At 39.1% G+C, this 17,939-nt stretch overlaps 1 protein-coding gene across 5 annotated transcripts in view; it reads left to right on the forward strand.

The window, feature by feature from the left end:
- The window catches only part of ccdc30 (coiled-coil domain containing 30), a 107,425-nt gene that overhangs the window by 25,284 nt on the left and 64,202 nt on the right, over positions 1-17,939 (forward strand). The window contains exons 2-10 of one of the 5 annotated variants that reach the window (XM_051930365.1): positions 362-507; positions 946-1,037; positions 1,151-1,333; positions 1,430-1,550; positions 1,976-2,166; positions 6,625-6,714; positions 7,279-7,362; positions 9,147-9,297; positions 10,711-10,782. In XM_051930365.1, the coding sequence (XP_051786325.1) occupies positions 1,035-1,037; positions 1,151-1,333; positions 1,430-1,550; positions 1,976-2,166; positions 6,625-6,714; positions 7,279-7,362; positions 9,147-9,297; positions 10,711-10,782 (895 nt within the window). In that variant the 5' untranslated portion in view covers positions 362-507; positions 946-1,034. The remainder of the gene's footprint in view (positions 1-361; positions 508-945; positions 1,038-1,150; positions 1,334-1,429; positions 1,551-1,975; positions 2,167-6,624; positions 6,715-7,278; positions 7,363-9,146; positions 9,298-10,710; positions 10,783-17,939) is intronic. The other 4 variants (XM_051930364.1, XM_051930366.1, XM_051930367.1 and 1 more) reach the window with 4 other exon arrangements.

Here is a 17,939-nt window from a genome sequence, read left to right on the forward strand (position 1 = left end):
TTCCAAGAGCCATTATGTTACATTCCATTATTCACATTTCTCCTGGGTGCCAAAGCACAGCCCTCCCCCAGCTAGGGTTACAATAGAGTAAAGCTTGATGAGGGCACTGATGGTGTGCTGGATGTATAACCTAAGCTCTTTCTCCAGGCTGGATACATTGGCAATTTATTTTGGAGTGACCTTTATAGAGGACTGCCACCTGCTTGACAGGAAATCATCCATGCTGTTGCCTCTGTCCATGTCACTTGAAGCTCTTTAGGTCATGGAGGTGGGCATCCATTGAGTCTAGCCTTCTTCCTAGTTGCTGGAGTTGTACTCCCTCGTTGCCGAGCACATGTTGTTTCTTTGCCGCCAAATGCAGGGTTCAGATTACAACAATTGGTTGGGGCGTGTCTCTGTTGGCTCTTGTCAAGTGCAGCCGGACAGTTCTCATGGAAACACATGCAGCACAAAAAAAGTGAAATCGGGCAGTCAATGGACAGCTCAGCAATGCCGGAGACCTACTCAGTAAGTCCTCTCTTTTAATTGCTTTTGTTCTAATTTGCTTGATATCTGCACTTGTTTAACAGTTCTCTGTAGAGTTGTATTGGTGAGGTGATTTGCGAGTCCCAGTGAGACTTGCTGCTGCTCTGTGCCAGTAAGTGAGGGAGTGTGCTGCAAAGCCTCGAGCCTCCAGTGCCCTGATGTTCATTATAAAGGAAGCCATGGAAGTTGCATGCAATCAGAAGTGTGGCATTTAGGCTCCAAAATGGGAAAACTTTGGTATATAAAATAAACAGTTAGTGAAGCTGTGCATCAACATGCATATTAAAAGAAAAAAAAGGTTAAACATATTTACATACTGACAAGGAAAGAAGGTAAATAACCTTTAACCTTTTTTTTTTTTTCTTTTTAAACATTCTTATAGACCTAATCATAAAATCCTCACACCCATTCCTTTTCTAGAACTGCTGTCCATGTGGTCATTGGCATGCCAGTTCTCTGAGGGTGTAATCCCATTACCTTACCAGAATACTTCCCCCTGATGTAGTATAATGGTCAGTATGGTTGCAACCTAGTTAAAGGCAAGGAGGTCTACCCTTCATGTGCCATAGGAGTTAATCGAATCCAACGTGCATTCAAAAAGTCACTAAAGCTCTATTTCTTTCAGGAGAGAGCTGAACTGAATGACATCATTCAGCGGCTGAAGAAGGATGGCTTTGATCCAGGAGCCACAGCTGATGAGCGTCTCCGACATCTGTGGCGCTTGTATCTGCAATGTGAAGGCAGCTTGCTGTCTGTCACCAAGGATCTGGAGATACTGCGCTCACAGCAGGATGCTGAGATGAAGGAGGTAAGTGGGCAAAGACCAGCTCAAGGTGCTAGTCCACAGTGCCAAGCCCTACGTGTCCAACCAATCACCTGCTATAATGGAGTAATTTCCTTCTAGGTGGAGAGCTATGTGGAGCACATTCGTAACCTGTCAGAGGAGAGGGAGACGCTGACAGCAGAGTATGAGCGGGACAACGAGCAGCTCAGGATCGACCTGCAGCAGTTGCGTCTTGAACGGGGTGAGTAATTTGCTTTCGGCTGCAAGCAATATTCGTGGAATGTCCTTTAATCCTCAGCTGTCATTAAGAGGCTTGTATACATTGAATAGCAGCTTGGGCAAACGAAAAAGATGGGAAACTAGCCTAATTTTACATAGCACGGAAAGCATGACCAGTAGGGCACAGCTCTCCCATTTTCCAGCTTCTTACCACCTTGCTCATTCTTGAAATTTATTGTAAGCAGCTACTTAGTAGCTGTACCTGGATGATAGAAAAGCCACTCACAAAGGAGCTTTATATAAAACTGAAAGGAGACAACCTTCTCAAACATATTTTAATTTAAGGGTAGTGAAGTAGAACTGCAAATTGTCCACATGAGAACTGAAAATTAATTTCTTACCATGATTGCATTTTGGAGGTTGAACTCATTTGTGTTTTTTATACAGAAGCGCAGGTGAAGGAGGTTGAGGAGATGCTGGACCAGGAAGGCCTGGCTGACATCGCTCACAGCAGCCCCAGTGAACAGATTGCCTACCTGCTAGTAGAGAGGGCCACTTTGCTGGAGAAGCTGGATAATGCAGAGGGCAAGCTTGACTCCCAGAGTTACACAGGCAGTCTGCGAGAAGTGCATCTACAGGTACATTTGAACTTTGAAGGGGAGCCTGGGCCTCACCCTGCAATACTCCTCTACCTGGGGTTTTCCCTGAATGTGAGCTATGGCTTTGGTATGTGGGGTTTGAATGTGACTGTTCTGAAAATCTACACATAGTGATATTATTGTGGGGTTAGTTGAACTTGCCAGGCTTGTTGAGGGTTGGCCTTCACTCCCATAGATGCACACACAGACCTAATCCACTGAAGCACTGATTATGAGTAGGGATGTCACAATCTTTCAGTTTTTGTATTTGATACCAATAGCAGTGAAATTTCATGATACTTGATGCCTATTTGATACCATGCAAAAAATTGATATCTCATTCAGTGGTATTTTTTTGAAAGTACCTCCATTATTCAAGTGAACAATATTGTGCCTTTTTCTGTAGTAGATTATAAAAATATACATTATGAATACTAATAGTAAAAGGTACTTACATAGTGGTATATCCATCAAGTAGGTACCCAACTATCATTTAAATAAACTTGTATTGACATTTATAACTATCAAAATACAATGCAGGGCTTGAATTTTAACGTATGATAGAGATGAGGATTCTCCCAGTACAGTAACAAATGGCAGTGTGGGAGATTTTATAATTGGGAGGATTTCAGCCTAGGGTTTGTAAAGGATCATATCATTATGGACTGTCTGATTTATCTTACCATGTGCACATTTCAAATTTATTCTGTGACATTTTCTCTGTAGTATCTTAGAAATACTGCTTAAAATCAATACTAAAAATACAAATTCATATATTATTATATCTGTATTGTTGAATTAATGAATTTTAAGATAATTCAAGATATTTTATTGTAAATAAACTCTTTTAAAGCTGTTTTTGTAACAACATGCTTTTAAAGTATGGTTTGTCAGAGAATCCCTCTGTTGGATTTGTAACATTTGCTATTGTAAGATTTTTAAGATTTATATTTTCAGCAATAGCTAATTATAAAACAAATTACTAATAAGTAATATATACTGTAACTGATGAGTCAAATTCTTTTAATTTTTAAATGTGTCAAAATCCTGGTGCTTTAATTTTCCAAATCTGTCCATCCTTTTTTTTTTCTTTACGTTTGTTCAAACGTTAATTACCTGTGTAATATTAAACATTAGTTTGACATTAATCCGTTGTTTCAGAACTTCTAAGAAACACCATTTGTTGTGCTGTTTTCAAAGTATCTTATATGACTGGTAAGACTTTGTTATTGCTTAGCCTGTGTACTAATCCAGAATTAGAATATTAACTGGACCTGTTATGTAGCTGGTACAGTGTATTACATTTGCCAAAGTACCTTTTAAATATATAACATATTTGCTTTCACTACATTTGTCACATTTTAGAGGTTATACTAATGAACTTTATTTTGGCTTCCAAAAACAAACAAATGACACACGTTTAGTATTTGCATATTTGTATTTAGCAATGAACTACGCGGTTTTGCCCATCCTTTTGGCTTTTTTTAAATAATAATAAGCACAATTTCCCAAATCAAGAGCTGAAATTCTCCTGCCTCAAATAAAAACCATTTTCTACTGTGACAACTGCTGTTTTTCTTTTTGCAATGCTGTATCATCCCCACATCCACCATTTTTATATGTAGTTTTTACTTGTTTCATCCTACATGTACATGCATTAGTGTACTTTTTGGAGTAATTCATCTACTTGTGAATGCAGTACTGGCTTTCATTTGGTATTACAATACTACGCAAAAGCTAGTACCGTTACATTTTGGGAACTTTGGTATTGACTTGGTACTGAAGTATCAATTTTTGTGATATCCCTTATTATGGGTGACTTTCTGCACTGCCTATCCCTCCTCAGTACTCCATATGGAGACTCACTAGCTTTTGTGTAAGCAGGACACAAGATGTCGCTGAATATTACTTAGACCTAAAGGCTGATACACCTTGGGCAATATCACTTACCTACTATTACTCCCACCATGCTGTCCTGTACAGGAGGAGTCCTATCTCATCCTGCTACACCCGTGAGAAAGAAAGTCACGCCCCACACCAGGTGCCCTGTATCTGCTTTGTCTGTACATTTTGATTGGCTAAAAAAATTAAAAAGTACAGAAATGTGCAGAAATAATGCACCCAAAATGATATTTTGTTATATGCTACTTCCCCCCCACAGTCTATAGCAATGCCAGAGAAAAATTATTAATCTCATATTTTATGCAGAAAGGAGACAACAAAGTTTCTGATCCAATATGTGCCTATGGTGACCAATGCGCATGACTGGATGACATGATTTGACATGTGGATTGTGCAACATAAGTAATGTGAGATTTTATCAAGGAAATTTTTGATATTGTTTGCTGTTGTCCAGAGTTAGTCACCGTAGATACTAATTCATTAGAAACATTATGTCCATTCTGCATGAAAACACGAGAATACATTTTTTTCTCAGTACTGTAGTCACCAAAAACTAAATGAGGTAAGTAATATATAAAATATTATTCTTGTATGGAGTGTTCCTTTAAAAGCAAATCAGTATTTATTAAGTACAGAATAATAGCAGAAGAAAAATATAAATGAAACAAATTATAGAAAATATAAAAGAGTAGTTTATAAATAGACTAAATGTAAAGCCCTAATAAAATTACACCTTGCTTTAAAGTTCAAAAGCATAAACAATACTTTTCATAAAGATAGGAAAACTGAAGACGAGCGGCAAAGTGTGCCATCAGCGTCAGAGAAAGTGTGTTGTGGTTTAGCAGTCAGAATAATGCAAGGAAGACAGCTTTGATGTCCAGATGGATTATTTCTCAGGTAGAATGCAATTTCTTTCTCTTATGGAATGGAGTTTTTCTCTGTCTGTTGTCTCTCCCTTGGGCAATCCATTATTTATGCAAAAAGTTCCATGTGAGTCTTGGTATCTTATGATGTTACGTGCAGATAAATGGCTAGATAACTAGATAGTTATGGATAGCTTGCTTGTCAGAGAGGCTTTGATGACAAAAGTATGTGCAAAACAATTTATATTGTCTAGTTGCTATCTCCAGTTTCCTTACACCTGACAATTAAATTATAGACCATCCTAAGATTATAATATGAGGTATACAGTACACTTAGATAACATAAGGAAAAAATTCAGATGTGAATGTCAATAGGCTTTGCGCCCTAGGAACCAAGTTACCTGAACTATTGTATAACATTTCAGTAATTATTTACTGCTCTGATGCTGATCTTTCTGATCATAAAATAGGTCATTACAATAGCAATTGACGAGAAGAATTCATAATTAATTGCAGAATTATGGTATTTGAGAGTTTCTCTAGAGTGCCTCTTTCTCATGCATGATATGGCTGAAAAACCAATCATTACATCGTCATATCATAACAGACTTAAGTTTTAAGTTCGGTATTTTTCCGTCCAGCTGTTTTAACTCTAGACCGTCCTCAAGAAATTGTGACATACAGACAGACACACACCCATCATTGAGATATTGATATTTCCAGTATCGGGGGACCCTAAAATGTCGAGATCCATCAAAAACCAGAGATCGAAATTTTTGATGCATCTAAAGCAGGGGTGGGCAAAGTCATTCCTGGAAGGCCTCAGTGGCTGCAGGTTTTTGTTCCAACCCAATTGCTTAATAAGAAGCACTTATTGCTCTAGAAACACTTCACTTCATTTTAGTTATCTCCCTCATTAAGATTTTGAACCCTTATTGCTTATTTAAGTCTTAAACAGCTGCATTTTCGGTTTTTAATTGCTCCTTATTAGCAATAAGATGCAAATGACAAATGAAACCAGCAGTTATCGATTTTGCTTGTTACCCTTTACACCTGTGTGTATTTATCGTGCACTATTTGGTTTAATTAAATACTTGGAAAGAAAGAGAAGAGAAAAAAGTGAAGGATTAAGAATTACCCATCTGTTTTACACTTCAAAGTATTTGGATGATATCCTTAGAATGGAAAAAAAATCTTGGATATGAGAATGACCTGAAATATCAGAGTTAAAGCACTAACAAGCCATGAAATGTAATTATTGGCAAGGATTGTTTTCTAATTAAGCAACTGAGTTGGAACAAAAACCCGCGGCCACTGCGGCCCTCCAGGAATGACTTTGCCCATCCCTGATCTAAAGCTTTCGCTGCCCCCATAGATGATAGAAAAATATTCATGGAATTGAAACAGTTTCCCGTAGCATGGCTCTCCATGAACATTTCTGAGTAAATCCCATAGAGTTCATTTACAATACCATTGCAGTCTGTCTGAGCAAAAACATGTTAATAAGTGGAACTTGCTTTTAATAGAGTGCCTGCATACCCTCCACCAAAATGATGAGTGTCCATTCCACAACAGATGTAAGACCTACTGCAATGCCTCCTTATGTTCTCAAACACTCCACCACCAGCTGCTTTTCTAATTTTTGCAACTGCCTGACATATTTTTCTTAAGCATGTCTTTCTTTTGCATTCAGGAAGAACTAAACCAGATTCGGCAAACTTTAGAAGAGGAACTGCGGCAGCAGAGAGAATCCATGCAGCGAACCAAAGAAACTATGAACAAGGTGAGGCATTAGAGTCAGATCTTAGAAAACCCTCAAGGCCCCAGGGGCAGGGGATCTGTTTGTGCCCAAGATATTAGGGTTTGGAAAGCCAGTCCAAGAAATGAAAGGACTATATGAATACGGCAAGGTGCCAGGTATGACAGCTAAGCAAGCCAATTAGTGACACTGCCATCTGGTAATCAAAGTTATAAATTTAACTTGTAATCTTTAATTCAATCAAGCTGTCTGAACTGGAGCACTTTAGATGCACAGTCTGAAAGCTTTATTGCAAAAGGAAAAGCAGAGGGCATCACTGGGAAAGTCCATTTTTTTTCTGGTGTGAAACTACTTCACTGCTTCCAAAATTCAGCTTTCCTGTGCAAGTGCCATGTGTTTTCCATTTACGGCAGGGTTTGCACAGGATCAGCCTCCGTGTGGCGGCTGGTCCTGTCACCAATTTTTTGTAGAAGACTTTGCTTTCCTAGGTTTAGGTGGGGTTTTGAGGGAATGACGGAAATTGTTGAGCTCGGGTGAGAACTTTACTGAAACATTCATCTGACCTTATGCACATTGTCTCTCCCCAAGGATTTGCAGGCCCCCAGCCAGAGCCCCTGGAAGAAGCTGTTTGGTGTGCACAGGGCAGCACAGAGTACCCACGCTGGTGCTCCCGTATGTCCATCTTCTCCTGACTTCTGCACGGGGAAAGGTGGGAAGGTGGGGACAGAACAGTGTGTGACAGGCAAATTAGCACAGTGTGTGCAGAGCTCAGTCTCCAATAGTTGACCTGGGTGTCCATCTAGATTATATGGCTCTGTCGTATTTGAAAGCATTGCCATACTGTCTGGACATATTGCCGGCATTGCAAAGCAGCCTCCATTATGTCTTAACTGGGGGAGCCTGCACTCTCTCTTTGTCTGTTGCTATCATGTATTGACCCCAGCCTTGTACAGCTAACCCTGAAACACTCATTAACTCTCTTGCATGTTTCCAGTCTTTTTCACATGACTAACGGGGTTTCACATATCTGAGAGATAAAGCAACAGCAGCAGCTGGGTGGGTGGTTGGTGGGGCACACCTGGCTTGCTTGACATCACATAAATTCTTTTCACATTATGTTTTGTCTGAGAGTAGGAGCTTGTAATTCAATTGAATTGTGCTGATGTCAATAACAACTATTAAAGTTTCGAGGTTTTTTCTATAACAAATTATTGCAATAAGATAGGCCCAGTTATTTACGGTATTTATTTTACATGATTTTAAAAGGGTGTTTCATTGCATTTGGTTTGCACTGTCAAAAACACAAGCTGATAATTTTTTGCATTTGGCATGAAATGTAAAAAAGTACATGCTGGTAATATTTTGCATTTCAGTTGAAATGTTACACAATATATGGTTAGAATGTTTTCCATTTGGTTTATAATGCTATAAAATGCACAGATAATATTCTGTTAGAAATGGAGTTGTTAAATGGCTAATGTTGATGAGGGGTTCATTTCTGCAGTTCAATGTCAGGACCCTGACACATAACAGCTCCCCTATTTGTGGGGTGACAGGCAAAGCAATACAGTGTGTGCAGAGCTCAATCTCCAATAGTTGACCTGGTGTCCATCTAGATAATGTGGATCTACCTTTTTTGAAAGCATTGCCATCCTATCTGGACACAGTGTTTTGGCATTGCAAAGCAGCGTCCATTATGACCTAACTGGGAGAGCCAGCATCTGTCTTCGTCTGTTGCTATCATGTACAGTATTTACCCCAGCCTCATACAGCTAACCCTGAAACACTGATTAACTCTCTTGCATGTTTCCAGTCTTTTCACACGACTAATGGGGCTCCTCATATATGAGAGACACAGCAGCAGCAGCAGGGTCAGTGATGGGACAAACCTGGCTTGCGTGACGTCACATAAATTCTCTTCACATTATGTCATGGCCACCTCTGTGCTTTTTTTTGTTTACCATGGCACATATTTGTTCACGTTATTTGCATTACATTCAGACTCATATTAACAGTCCAGGCTCCCAGGGTGCTGGAAGTCCACTTTTGGCCAAAGGCCCACTTCCCAGACTTCTGTGTACAGCGCAATCACATTTCTTAAAACACTTGCCTTCACAAAAGCCTACAAATTTATACCAAAAAGGTGACCTCATTCTTATGCCTCAGCCACTCTCTTTTAGACTGCACCATATCGAGGTCCTGACTTTTCGTTGTTGGCCATGTAGTGAGGAAACATTGCCACAGCATTCCAGAAAGGCGCAATCAAATTTTTGCAGCCACTCCGTTTTCAAGCCAGCTTTGGACTAAGCCGTGGTAGACATGTTGCGGCCCTGGCTCTGCTTTTATGTCACACGCTTTCTTAGCAGCTCCTGGGTGACCTCTCTCCTGCCTGCGTCCCTGTAACCTAACACTGCTCTCCTGCCACCCCTCACCTACCTCATGCACTCCTGTCACAGACGTATGATGACGAGTTAAGCAGTGAGCGGCGGCTCCGTGAGCGGCTCGAGAGAGACTTGGATGAGGCGGCACGCCGGTTGTCCATGGCACATGAAGAGATCCGCAGGCTCACTGATGAGCTCGACATTCTCAGGAAGGCACATCAAAACGGTAAGCTCAAGTTCTTATGGGTAGAAGAGTAATTTAACAGCATCAACCATAGAGATGAAGACTCTTAGAAGGAAAGCGAGGTGGAAATGCTTCAGTTATGCCTGCTTTGTACTTAGTGCCCGGCCAGAAAACATTCTGGCAACCTTGGCTTAACCTTGGGCAACTGACGAGAAGTACCTAGGCACTGTTTACTTGGTTGTATGTGTGTAGAGGTTTATAGGGTCGTAGTATAACATGTGCAGACTACGGTGAAATTTTTACTTGCATGCTCCAACCAACGTGTGATACATTACCCCTTTCTTCGATGCCATGATTCCCAAGTATAGCAACCTTACCTTGAAGCTTTTGTTGAGGGATTGATTCAGAAAAGTTCCCACCACATAATTTAAATTTACATTTAAATAATATAAAATACATTTCTTTTAATTACCAGGAAGAACTGAACAAAGAGAAAATACAGTAACACTTTTGGAGCCAGGGTTACCAAAGGTTGCATGGGGGGATAGGTTGTTGGAGGAGACCGGAAATTAGAAAAACTTGTTGTAAGCCCCTGGGCTTAGAACCACTGTTGTGGATATTGTTACTGATAGCGACACCTGCTTGGGGCTACAGAGGGCGAGTATAATAACTTGAACCATTATACAAAATCAGCTCCCTGTTTCTAGTGTCCCACTGCTCATCATAGTACAAAAATGACCTCCCACAACAGTCAGATGTAATATATTCCACAGCAGCTGACTGATTGTTCCTTTTAAAGAAAACTGTCTGAATCCATTAGAAATTACTTACGCACAATAATGTACAGAGAAAAACTGAGCAGTTTTGTCTGAGTAGGAGCTTCAAGTGAATTGTGCTGATGTCATTAATTATTTTGCAACTATGAATGTTTGGAGGTCAGTCAGCCAGTCAGTCATTATCCAACCTGCTATATCCTAACACAGGGTCACGGGGGTCTGCTGGGGATTCTGTAAAAAAAATATTGCAATAAGATAGGCCCTGTTATTAACTATATTTAATTTAATCTACATGATTTTAAAAGGATTTTTGTTGTATTTGATTTGCACCATTAAAAACACAAGCTGATAATCTTTTGCATTTGGCATGAAATGTAAAAAAAAAAAAAAAAAAATAAACAAGTACGTGCTGGTAATATTTTGCATGTTGGCTGAAATGATACATAATATATGTTTAGAATTTATTCCATTTGGTTTGTAGTGCTATAAAATACACATTGATTATATTCTGTTAGAAATAGTGTTGTTAAATGGCTAATGAGGGACCCATTAGTACAGTTCTGTCCCAGGCTCCTGACACGTATAACAGCTCCCCTGTTTGGAAGTTTTTGAATTACTGTCTGTAGGCCACATACTGTGTTCTTATTTTATACATTTATTCACAATTTCTTCATTCCAGACCCAGAAGTGCTGAAGGCTCAGCAGGAGGCAGACCGTCTGAGAGAAGAAGTGAAAAAATTAAAAGATGCAGGTGAGTGTTTATCAGTGTGCATTTCGTATATCACCTATTGTGCGGATGACCATCGTGAAATAAGAATCACTCATTATGATCAGTCTCAATGAATGAATAGTGAGCCCTTTACTCGACTGCGCTATTTCACATGTAATTGGACAACTGTTTACATTATAAAATTAACTTTTAAAACCATGGTTGGTTGTCAGTGTTTTAGGCTAGATGTCATCGCATGTCTAGAAAGTTGTATTGCATACGCCATTATAAGAATATTTACACTGTCATTATTCTTCAGAGACTACTCATGAATGCAGAAATTTTGTTAAGTATGTTGGCTCAGTATTTAACATTGCTTCCTCCTTGTGCAGGGGTGGCGAACTCCAGACCTGGAGTGCCGCAGTACTTACAGGTTTTCATTCTAACCCTTTCCCTAATCAGTGACCAGTTTTCACTGCTACTTAACTTTTTCCCCATCACTTTAATAGCCCTGTTAGAAGAGTTCAGCCCTCTGAATTGATTCCTTTCTTCATTAAATGACAGCCAAGCAGAAATGAGATGTGAAACGAGCTAACAGATGACCAGCTAAACTGGGGCTTCAAACTCCAACCAATTTCAGTCCAACCACTTTCTTAATGAGAAGCCAATTCTTGCTGTTAATTAAACCTGTTATTTAATTCCATGGCTTTTTACTGCTCTTATTCTTGCAGAGCACACATTTTGAAAGCTGTTGTTTTTCTGTTCTTTCTGAGAGCACCATCAAAATGTTTTGGTGACATAAGAGATCAACCTTACCAACACCATCACCTCTCTTTAATTTCAGATATTGTGTAATGGGCACAGGGGAGCTGGTCATGTGGTGGCTTGTTTTGTGTCTCATTATTGTTTGGCTGCTAATTAAAGAAAAAGAAACAACTATGGGGCCTGAGTCAAGTTAATTAAAAGAAGTAATTAGCAGTAAAAACTGGTCACTAATTAAGAAGATGGTAAGAATGAAAACCTGCAGCCATTGCGGCACTCGAGGCCTGGAGTTCGCCACCCCTGTCCTAGTGTGTGGATCCTGGTTTAATTCCAGACATTGATGCTCTCATTTTTGCGACTGGATACTCTCCACGTGTCCTTGTGAGTTCCTCCCACAGTCCAAAGATTCATTTTCAGATCACCCTAAAATGACCCTGTGTGGAGGATTGTGTTGGACCAACCTGTGATGGACTGGAGCTCCATCCTAGATTGGTTCCTTTCATCCTGCAGTTGCTGCTAGAATAGACTCTGGTTCTTTGCTGCCTTTTGCTGGACAAACTGACCTCATCAAATTGTCTGCTGGCCAATGAAATATTGTGGATTGCAAGATTGTGCTGGATTCCACTCCATTTGTGCATCCTGGGATTGAACATCTCATATAGGTCAGAAAAGTGGCTTTAAAGGTTCCCAGACATGAAGTGTGTTTTCAAAGCGATGGCTGTCTTTTTATAGTGTGCTTTCAAGTCTGTGATTGTGCTTATGAATTTAACTGTGTACGGTGCTTTTGTGATATCAATATGGACAAGTCTGTTTGGCAAGCTCTCTAGATTGATATTGAAATAATGTTCTTCTGTCTGCTTGCACCAGTGCCTACTTGCATCCATGGAAATTATTAATTGTCTTTTAAGGAGCAATGCTTAGTTTGTAAACAGTTCAGTTTCAAGGTAACTGACCTGAACATTCTTTCTTGTTATCCATCCATCCTTCTATTTTCATGCCCATTTAATTCAGTTTAGCGTTGTGGGGTCGAATCCCTGTCCTGGCAGCATTGGCTGCTCTTCAGCAACCAGCACTGAACTGAACCCTGGCCCTTCACAGAGCACACTCACATACATACCTACAAACCAATGTAGAGTTATCAATTAGTGTAACACTCGCATTCCTGTAGTGTGCAAGGAGTACTTGTTTTTATTTATTTTAGATAATTCCACAGTAGGATGAAATGTGATTATCTTTGAACAGCAAAATTTGTATAAAATACCTTTATTTAGGCATATGACACAAATTTGTAGGATTTTGTTATGCCACACAATTATGGATTTCCTTGGGTCCTGCTTAATACTTACTATAGTTTACAGATATACCTGTAATGAATAGAGTGAAGTTATTCTGGGTAGCGGTACCCTTATTGACCAGTAGAGGACACTACCATCACATAGCAGACCCGTAGGTACTAATATACGCACTATTTGCAGGGTTTGAGTTTTTACAATACAGGGGGTTCTCGGGTTACAATGTCTCGACATACAACGTTTCGAGTTTACAACGCTCACTCCCATAAAAACTTAAAAAAAAAAAAAAATGAGACATGAGAAGGAATAAAGGTAAGGATTTTTTTACACTCATTTTTTCTGTTACTACAGTACAGTACGGTATATTTATGTCCTTTTCCTTTTTCTGTGGCTTAGTTGTGTTTTTATGTTCTAGGTTATGATTTTGCAAATGTGTTAGGATAGGTAAGTGACTTAGGCTAGGGTGTGTTTCGACTTACACCAAAATTCAGGTTACATCACTGTTGTAGGAACGGAACTGTGTCATAACCCGAGGACCCCCTGTACCACTAAGGTGCAATATTTTGTAGCCTCACAGGTGTAGTGGTGAGGACAGCCAATCTAATCCTCTACATTACACTTCTGTGTTGAGGCTAATGTGCAGGAATCTCTGGTACTGCTAGGGGAGACCTACCTATATGACACCAGAGATTGATAATATCAGCCAGGACCTCAGACGTGCTTACGGCAGGGTAACCAGAATTTGGTTTATGCATAATATATTAGGACTTTGCTTCCTTTGTTCAGAGAGCTTAGAGTTGGGAGGCAGCTGGCGACACCCTTATATAGCCACACAGTCCTTGGCACATTACAAAAACCTTGACTTGGGTGGGAAGTTAATTTGATAGAAATTACATTAGTAACAGAGTGGAATTGAGCCTATGATCATAAAGTGAAATGTAACATTCATACGTGTTCATTTTTTCATTTCAGAAAATCCTAACCACAGTGAAACTTTACACTTGTGAAGTACTGGAAATGTGTGTTTGTCTATTGGAGAATTGAACCTTCAATCTTTCTTAGAAAAGCCCAACACTTTATTCACTAAACCAATATCACCAAATCATTGAAAAGAGTATTTTGACAAATTTCTATATAAATTATGAAAATTTGGTAAAATTAAAAAAAAAATAGTTTGTGTACATTGGTCTCAAACCTTCCAACTGTTTGGTTGAGCGTTCAAAACGATAACCACTTGACCAATGCTGCTTAACTGTCATATTGAAGTAATTTGACAAAACTTCGATATCAGTTAATCAAAAAATAATTTTTTATTGAATGAATTTATCTACATTGGTCTTGAACGTTTGAAAAGAACTGCATGCAAAGTTTGAAGGAAATTGGTTTGGTAAAAGTGGCTAAGAATTGATTGCAAAATATGACCCAGACAGAGACAGCAAGTTGAATAAAATAATGTTATAATAATTATAAAAATAATATATGATACCTGATAAGAATGGACACAAAAATGAGATTAAAGCAAAGTGATCTCGCCACAATAAGTTTATCCCCACTATTCTATAACAAACAATAACAACATAAATTTAGTTGTCTGAAGTACTTAATGATGAGGATGGTGAGAATGCAGGGAGTAGAGTTGGTGAAGGTGGATTAGTTCAAATACTTGGGATCATCAGTACAGAGTAACAGGGAGTGTGGAAGGGATGTGAAGAAGAGAGTGCAGGCAGGGTGGTGTGGGTGGAGAAGAGTGTCAGGAGTGATTTGTGACAGACGGATATCAGCAAGAGTGAAATGGAAGGTCTATAAGATGGTAGTGAGGCCAGCCATGTTACAGTATGTGGGCTGGAGACAGTGGCAATGACCAAAAAACAAGAGACAGAGCTGCAGGTGGCAGAGATAAAGGTGGATATTCCAGTGGAATAAGCCAATAAACCTAATTATTTATAGGATGGAAAAAAGAAAAGTGATTTCTGTCCCATCAGTAAATATGTAACAGAAAATTGTGAAAGAAAAATAATGTTCTACAGATGTCTCATATGTACAGGTGCTGGTCATAAAATTAGAATATCATGACAAAGTTGATTTATTTCAGTAATTCCATTCAAAAAGTGAAACTTGTATATTAGATTCATTCATTACACACTGACTGATGTATTTCAAATGTTTATTTCTTTTAATGTTGATGATTATAACTGACAACTAATGAAAGTCCCAAATTCAGTATCTCGGAAAATTAGAATATCAATTAAGACCAATGCAAAAAAAGGATTTTTAGAAATGCTGGCCAACTGAAAGGTATGAACATGAAAAGTATGAGCATGTACAGCACTCAATATTTAGTTGGGGCTCCTTTGGCCTGGATTACTGCAGCAATGCAGCATGGCATGGAGTCGATCAGTCTGTGGCACTACTCAGGTGTTATGAGAGCCCATGTTGCTCTGATAGTGGCCTTCAGCTCTTCTGAATTGTTGGGTCTGGCATATTGCATCTTCCTCTTCACAATACCCCATAGATTTTCTATGGGGTTAAGGTCAGGCGAGTTTTCTGGCCAATCAAGAACAGGGATACCATGGTCCTTAAACCAGGTACTGGTAGCTTTGGCATTGTGTGCAGGTGCCAGGTCCTGTTGGAAAATGAAATCTGCATCTCCATAATGTTCGTCAGCAGCAGGAAGCATGAAGTGCTCTAAAACTTCCTGGTAGACGGCTGCATTGACCTTGGACCTCAGAAAACACAATGGACCAACACCAGCAGATGACATGGCACCCCAAACCATCACTGACTGTGGAAACTTTACACTGGACCTCAAGCAACATGGATTCTGTGCCTCTCTTCTCTTCCTCCAGACTCTGGGACCTTGATTTCCAAAGGAAATGCAAAATTTACTTTCATCAGAGAACATAACTTTGGACCACTCAGCAGCAGTCCAAAGGCGAGATGCTTCTGACGCTGTCTCTTGTTCAAGAGTGGCTTGACACAAGGAATGCAACAGCTGAAACCCATGTCTTGCATACGTCTGTGCGTGGTGGTTCTTGAAGCACTGACTCCAGCTGCAGTCCACTCTTTGTGAATCTCCCCCACATTTTTGAATGGGTTTTGTTTCACAATCCTCTCCAAGGTGCGGTTATCCCTATTGCTTGTACTCTTTTTTTCTACCACATCTTGTCCTTCCCTTCGCCTCTCTATTAATGTGCTTGGACACAGAGCTCTGTGAACAGCCAGCCTCTTTAGCAATGACCTTTTGTGTCTTGCCCTCCTTGTGCAAGGTGTCAATGGTCGTCTTTTGGACAACTGTCAAGTCAGCAGTCTTCCCCATGATTGTGTAGCCTACAGAACTAGACTGAGAGATCATTTACAGGCTTTTGCAGGTGTTTTGAATTAATTAGCTGATTAGAGTGTGGCACCAGGTGTCTTCAATATTGAACCTTTTCACAATATTCTAATTTTCCGAGATACTGAATTTGGGACTTTCATTAGTTGTCAGTTATAATCATCAAAATTAAAAGAAATAAACATTTGAAATACATCAGTCTGTGTGTAATGAATGAATCTAATATACAAGTTTCACTTTTTGAATGGAATTACTGAAATAAATCAACTTTGTCATGATATTCTAATTTTATGACCAGCACCTGTATAACGAAGAGAAAAAAGAGCAATAAAGCATAGCTTTAAGTGATGTATTTATAAAAACACCCCAAATTTGTTTGCCTCATTAAGCCCATTTGGGATCTTTTCCTAATTTAAATATCCAAAATGCCTCACGATGTAGTGAAAGGTTACACATGTAACCTGTTTAAGTAACTGTAAAGCAATAAGTGTACTACATATACAGTGAATAATCACTTTATTAGGCTGACCTACTTGATAACAAACTAATCTGTCAGTTGCCTCCAAAACGAATTGAATTCGTCATCTCATGGGCTTCACAAGGTGTATACTTGCTAGGGATGGGCAGATCGATACTAAAGTATTGATGTTTATGATCCTTACAATTTAATTCTAATATCAGTGTTCACTTTAAAAGTATTGATATTACACATTTTCAATAATATGTGAGTTTATTAGAAATTATTTTTAAAAAGCATTTGATGATGACAACATGATAAAAATTAAACATGTCATATTGTGTAAAACAGGAGCTGCTTTACCTTCTGCGTTTTTCATCGCCCTGCATTCACACTGGCAGTGCTACGGTCCACCAGCCAAAGCAATGGGACAGTGTATGTGAGGCAATGGTAGAAAGAAAACGAAGCGTTGTTTGGAGTTATTTTTACTCTAGTGAGTGAAACATAATGAAGCATAATGTGATACATTTCAGAAGACCGCACTTTATTAAGACCTAGTAAAACACCTAAAAGTCAGTTATGTTGGCGAACACGCTGAGTTACAATAAAGGCGATCAGAAGAGAGCCCAGCACTCTTCCTGCAGCCTACTCTTAAAGAAGCCTACCATAAAGGCAGGCAATACCCAGCAACGCTAGTATTGTAATCTGATGTAAGGTTGTTGTAATTGTTTGAACAGAAAATAATCAATGTCTGTTTTTATGATGGAGTGTATTACATTTATAGCTTGATGAATGGACCTACATGGAACACATTTTCAAAATTAATATATTATGTCCATTTTGTAAAAAAAGAAATATGCTGGCATTAGACCCAAGTGACACTCGGGATGTAAAAACAATGCTAAAAACAGTAGTCTTGAGCACTATCTGGGCAACGGTATAGGCGTGACTTCTCCTGTCACCTGTAGGCGTCCCTAGTTATAATGGCATCTCGCAAAAAACATTTTTTTTAGCAGTTCAGGTATTACACTCTCTTGACAGTGATGTGAGCAGTGATGTTGAGGAGCCTCTCATCAGTAGTGAGGATGAAGTGAATCTGTCTTCAGGCAGTGAAATTGAAACGGACAGTGAAACCGAAAGTGTGTCTGATGAATTTAATATGACGCTCGCTCGGTATTTGCATCTTTATACTTTTTACACTTCTGACTGCATACTTTTAGTGTTTTGCACATTTTACAGTAAAAAATAAAAATGTAACTTTTTTTGAGCCAAAAAATGCAATGCTTTTTACATGTTTTTTCAAGAAAAAAATGTAACAATAATGCTTGTTGTTGTTCCACAGATCATTTGCAAGAAC

This window comes from Erpetoichthys calabaricus, chromosome 8 (genome assembly GCF_900747795.2).
Source record: "Erpetoichthys calabaricus chromosome 8, fErpCal1.3, whole genome shotgun sequence".
NCBI classification, from domain to species: Eukaryota; Metazoa; Chordata; class Cladistia; order Polypteriformes; family Polypteridae; genus Erpetoichthys; species Erpetoichthys calabaricus.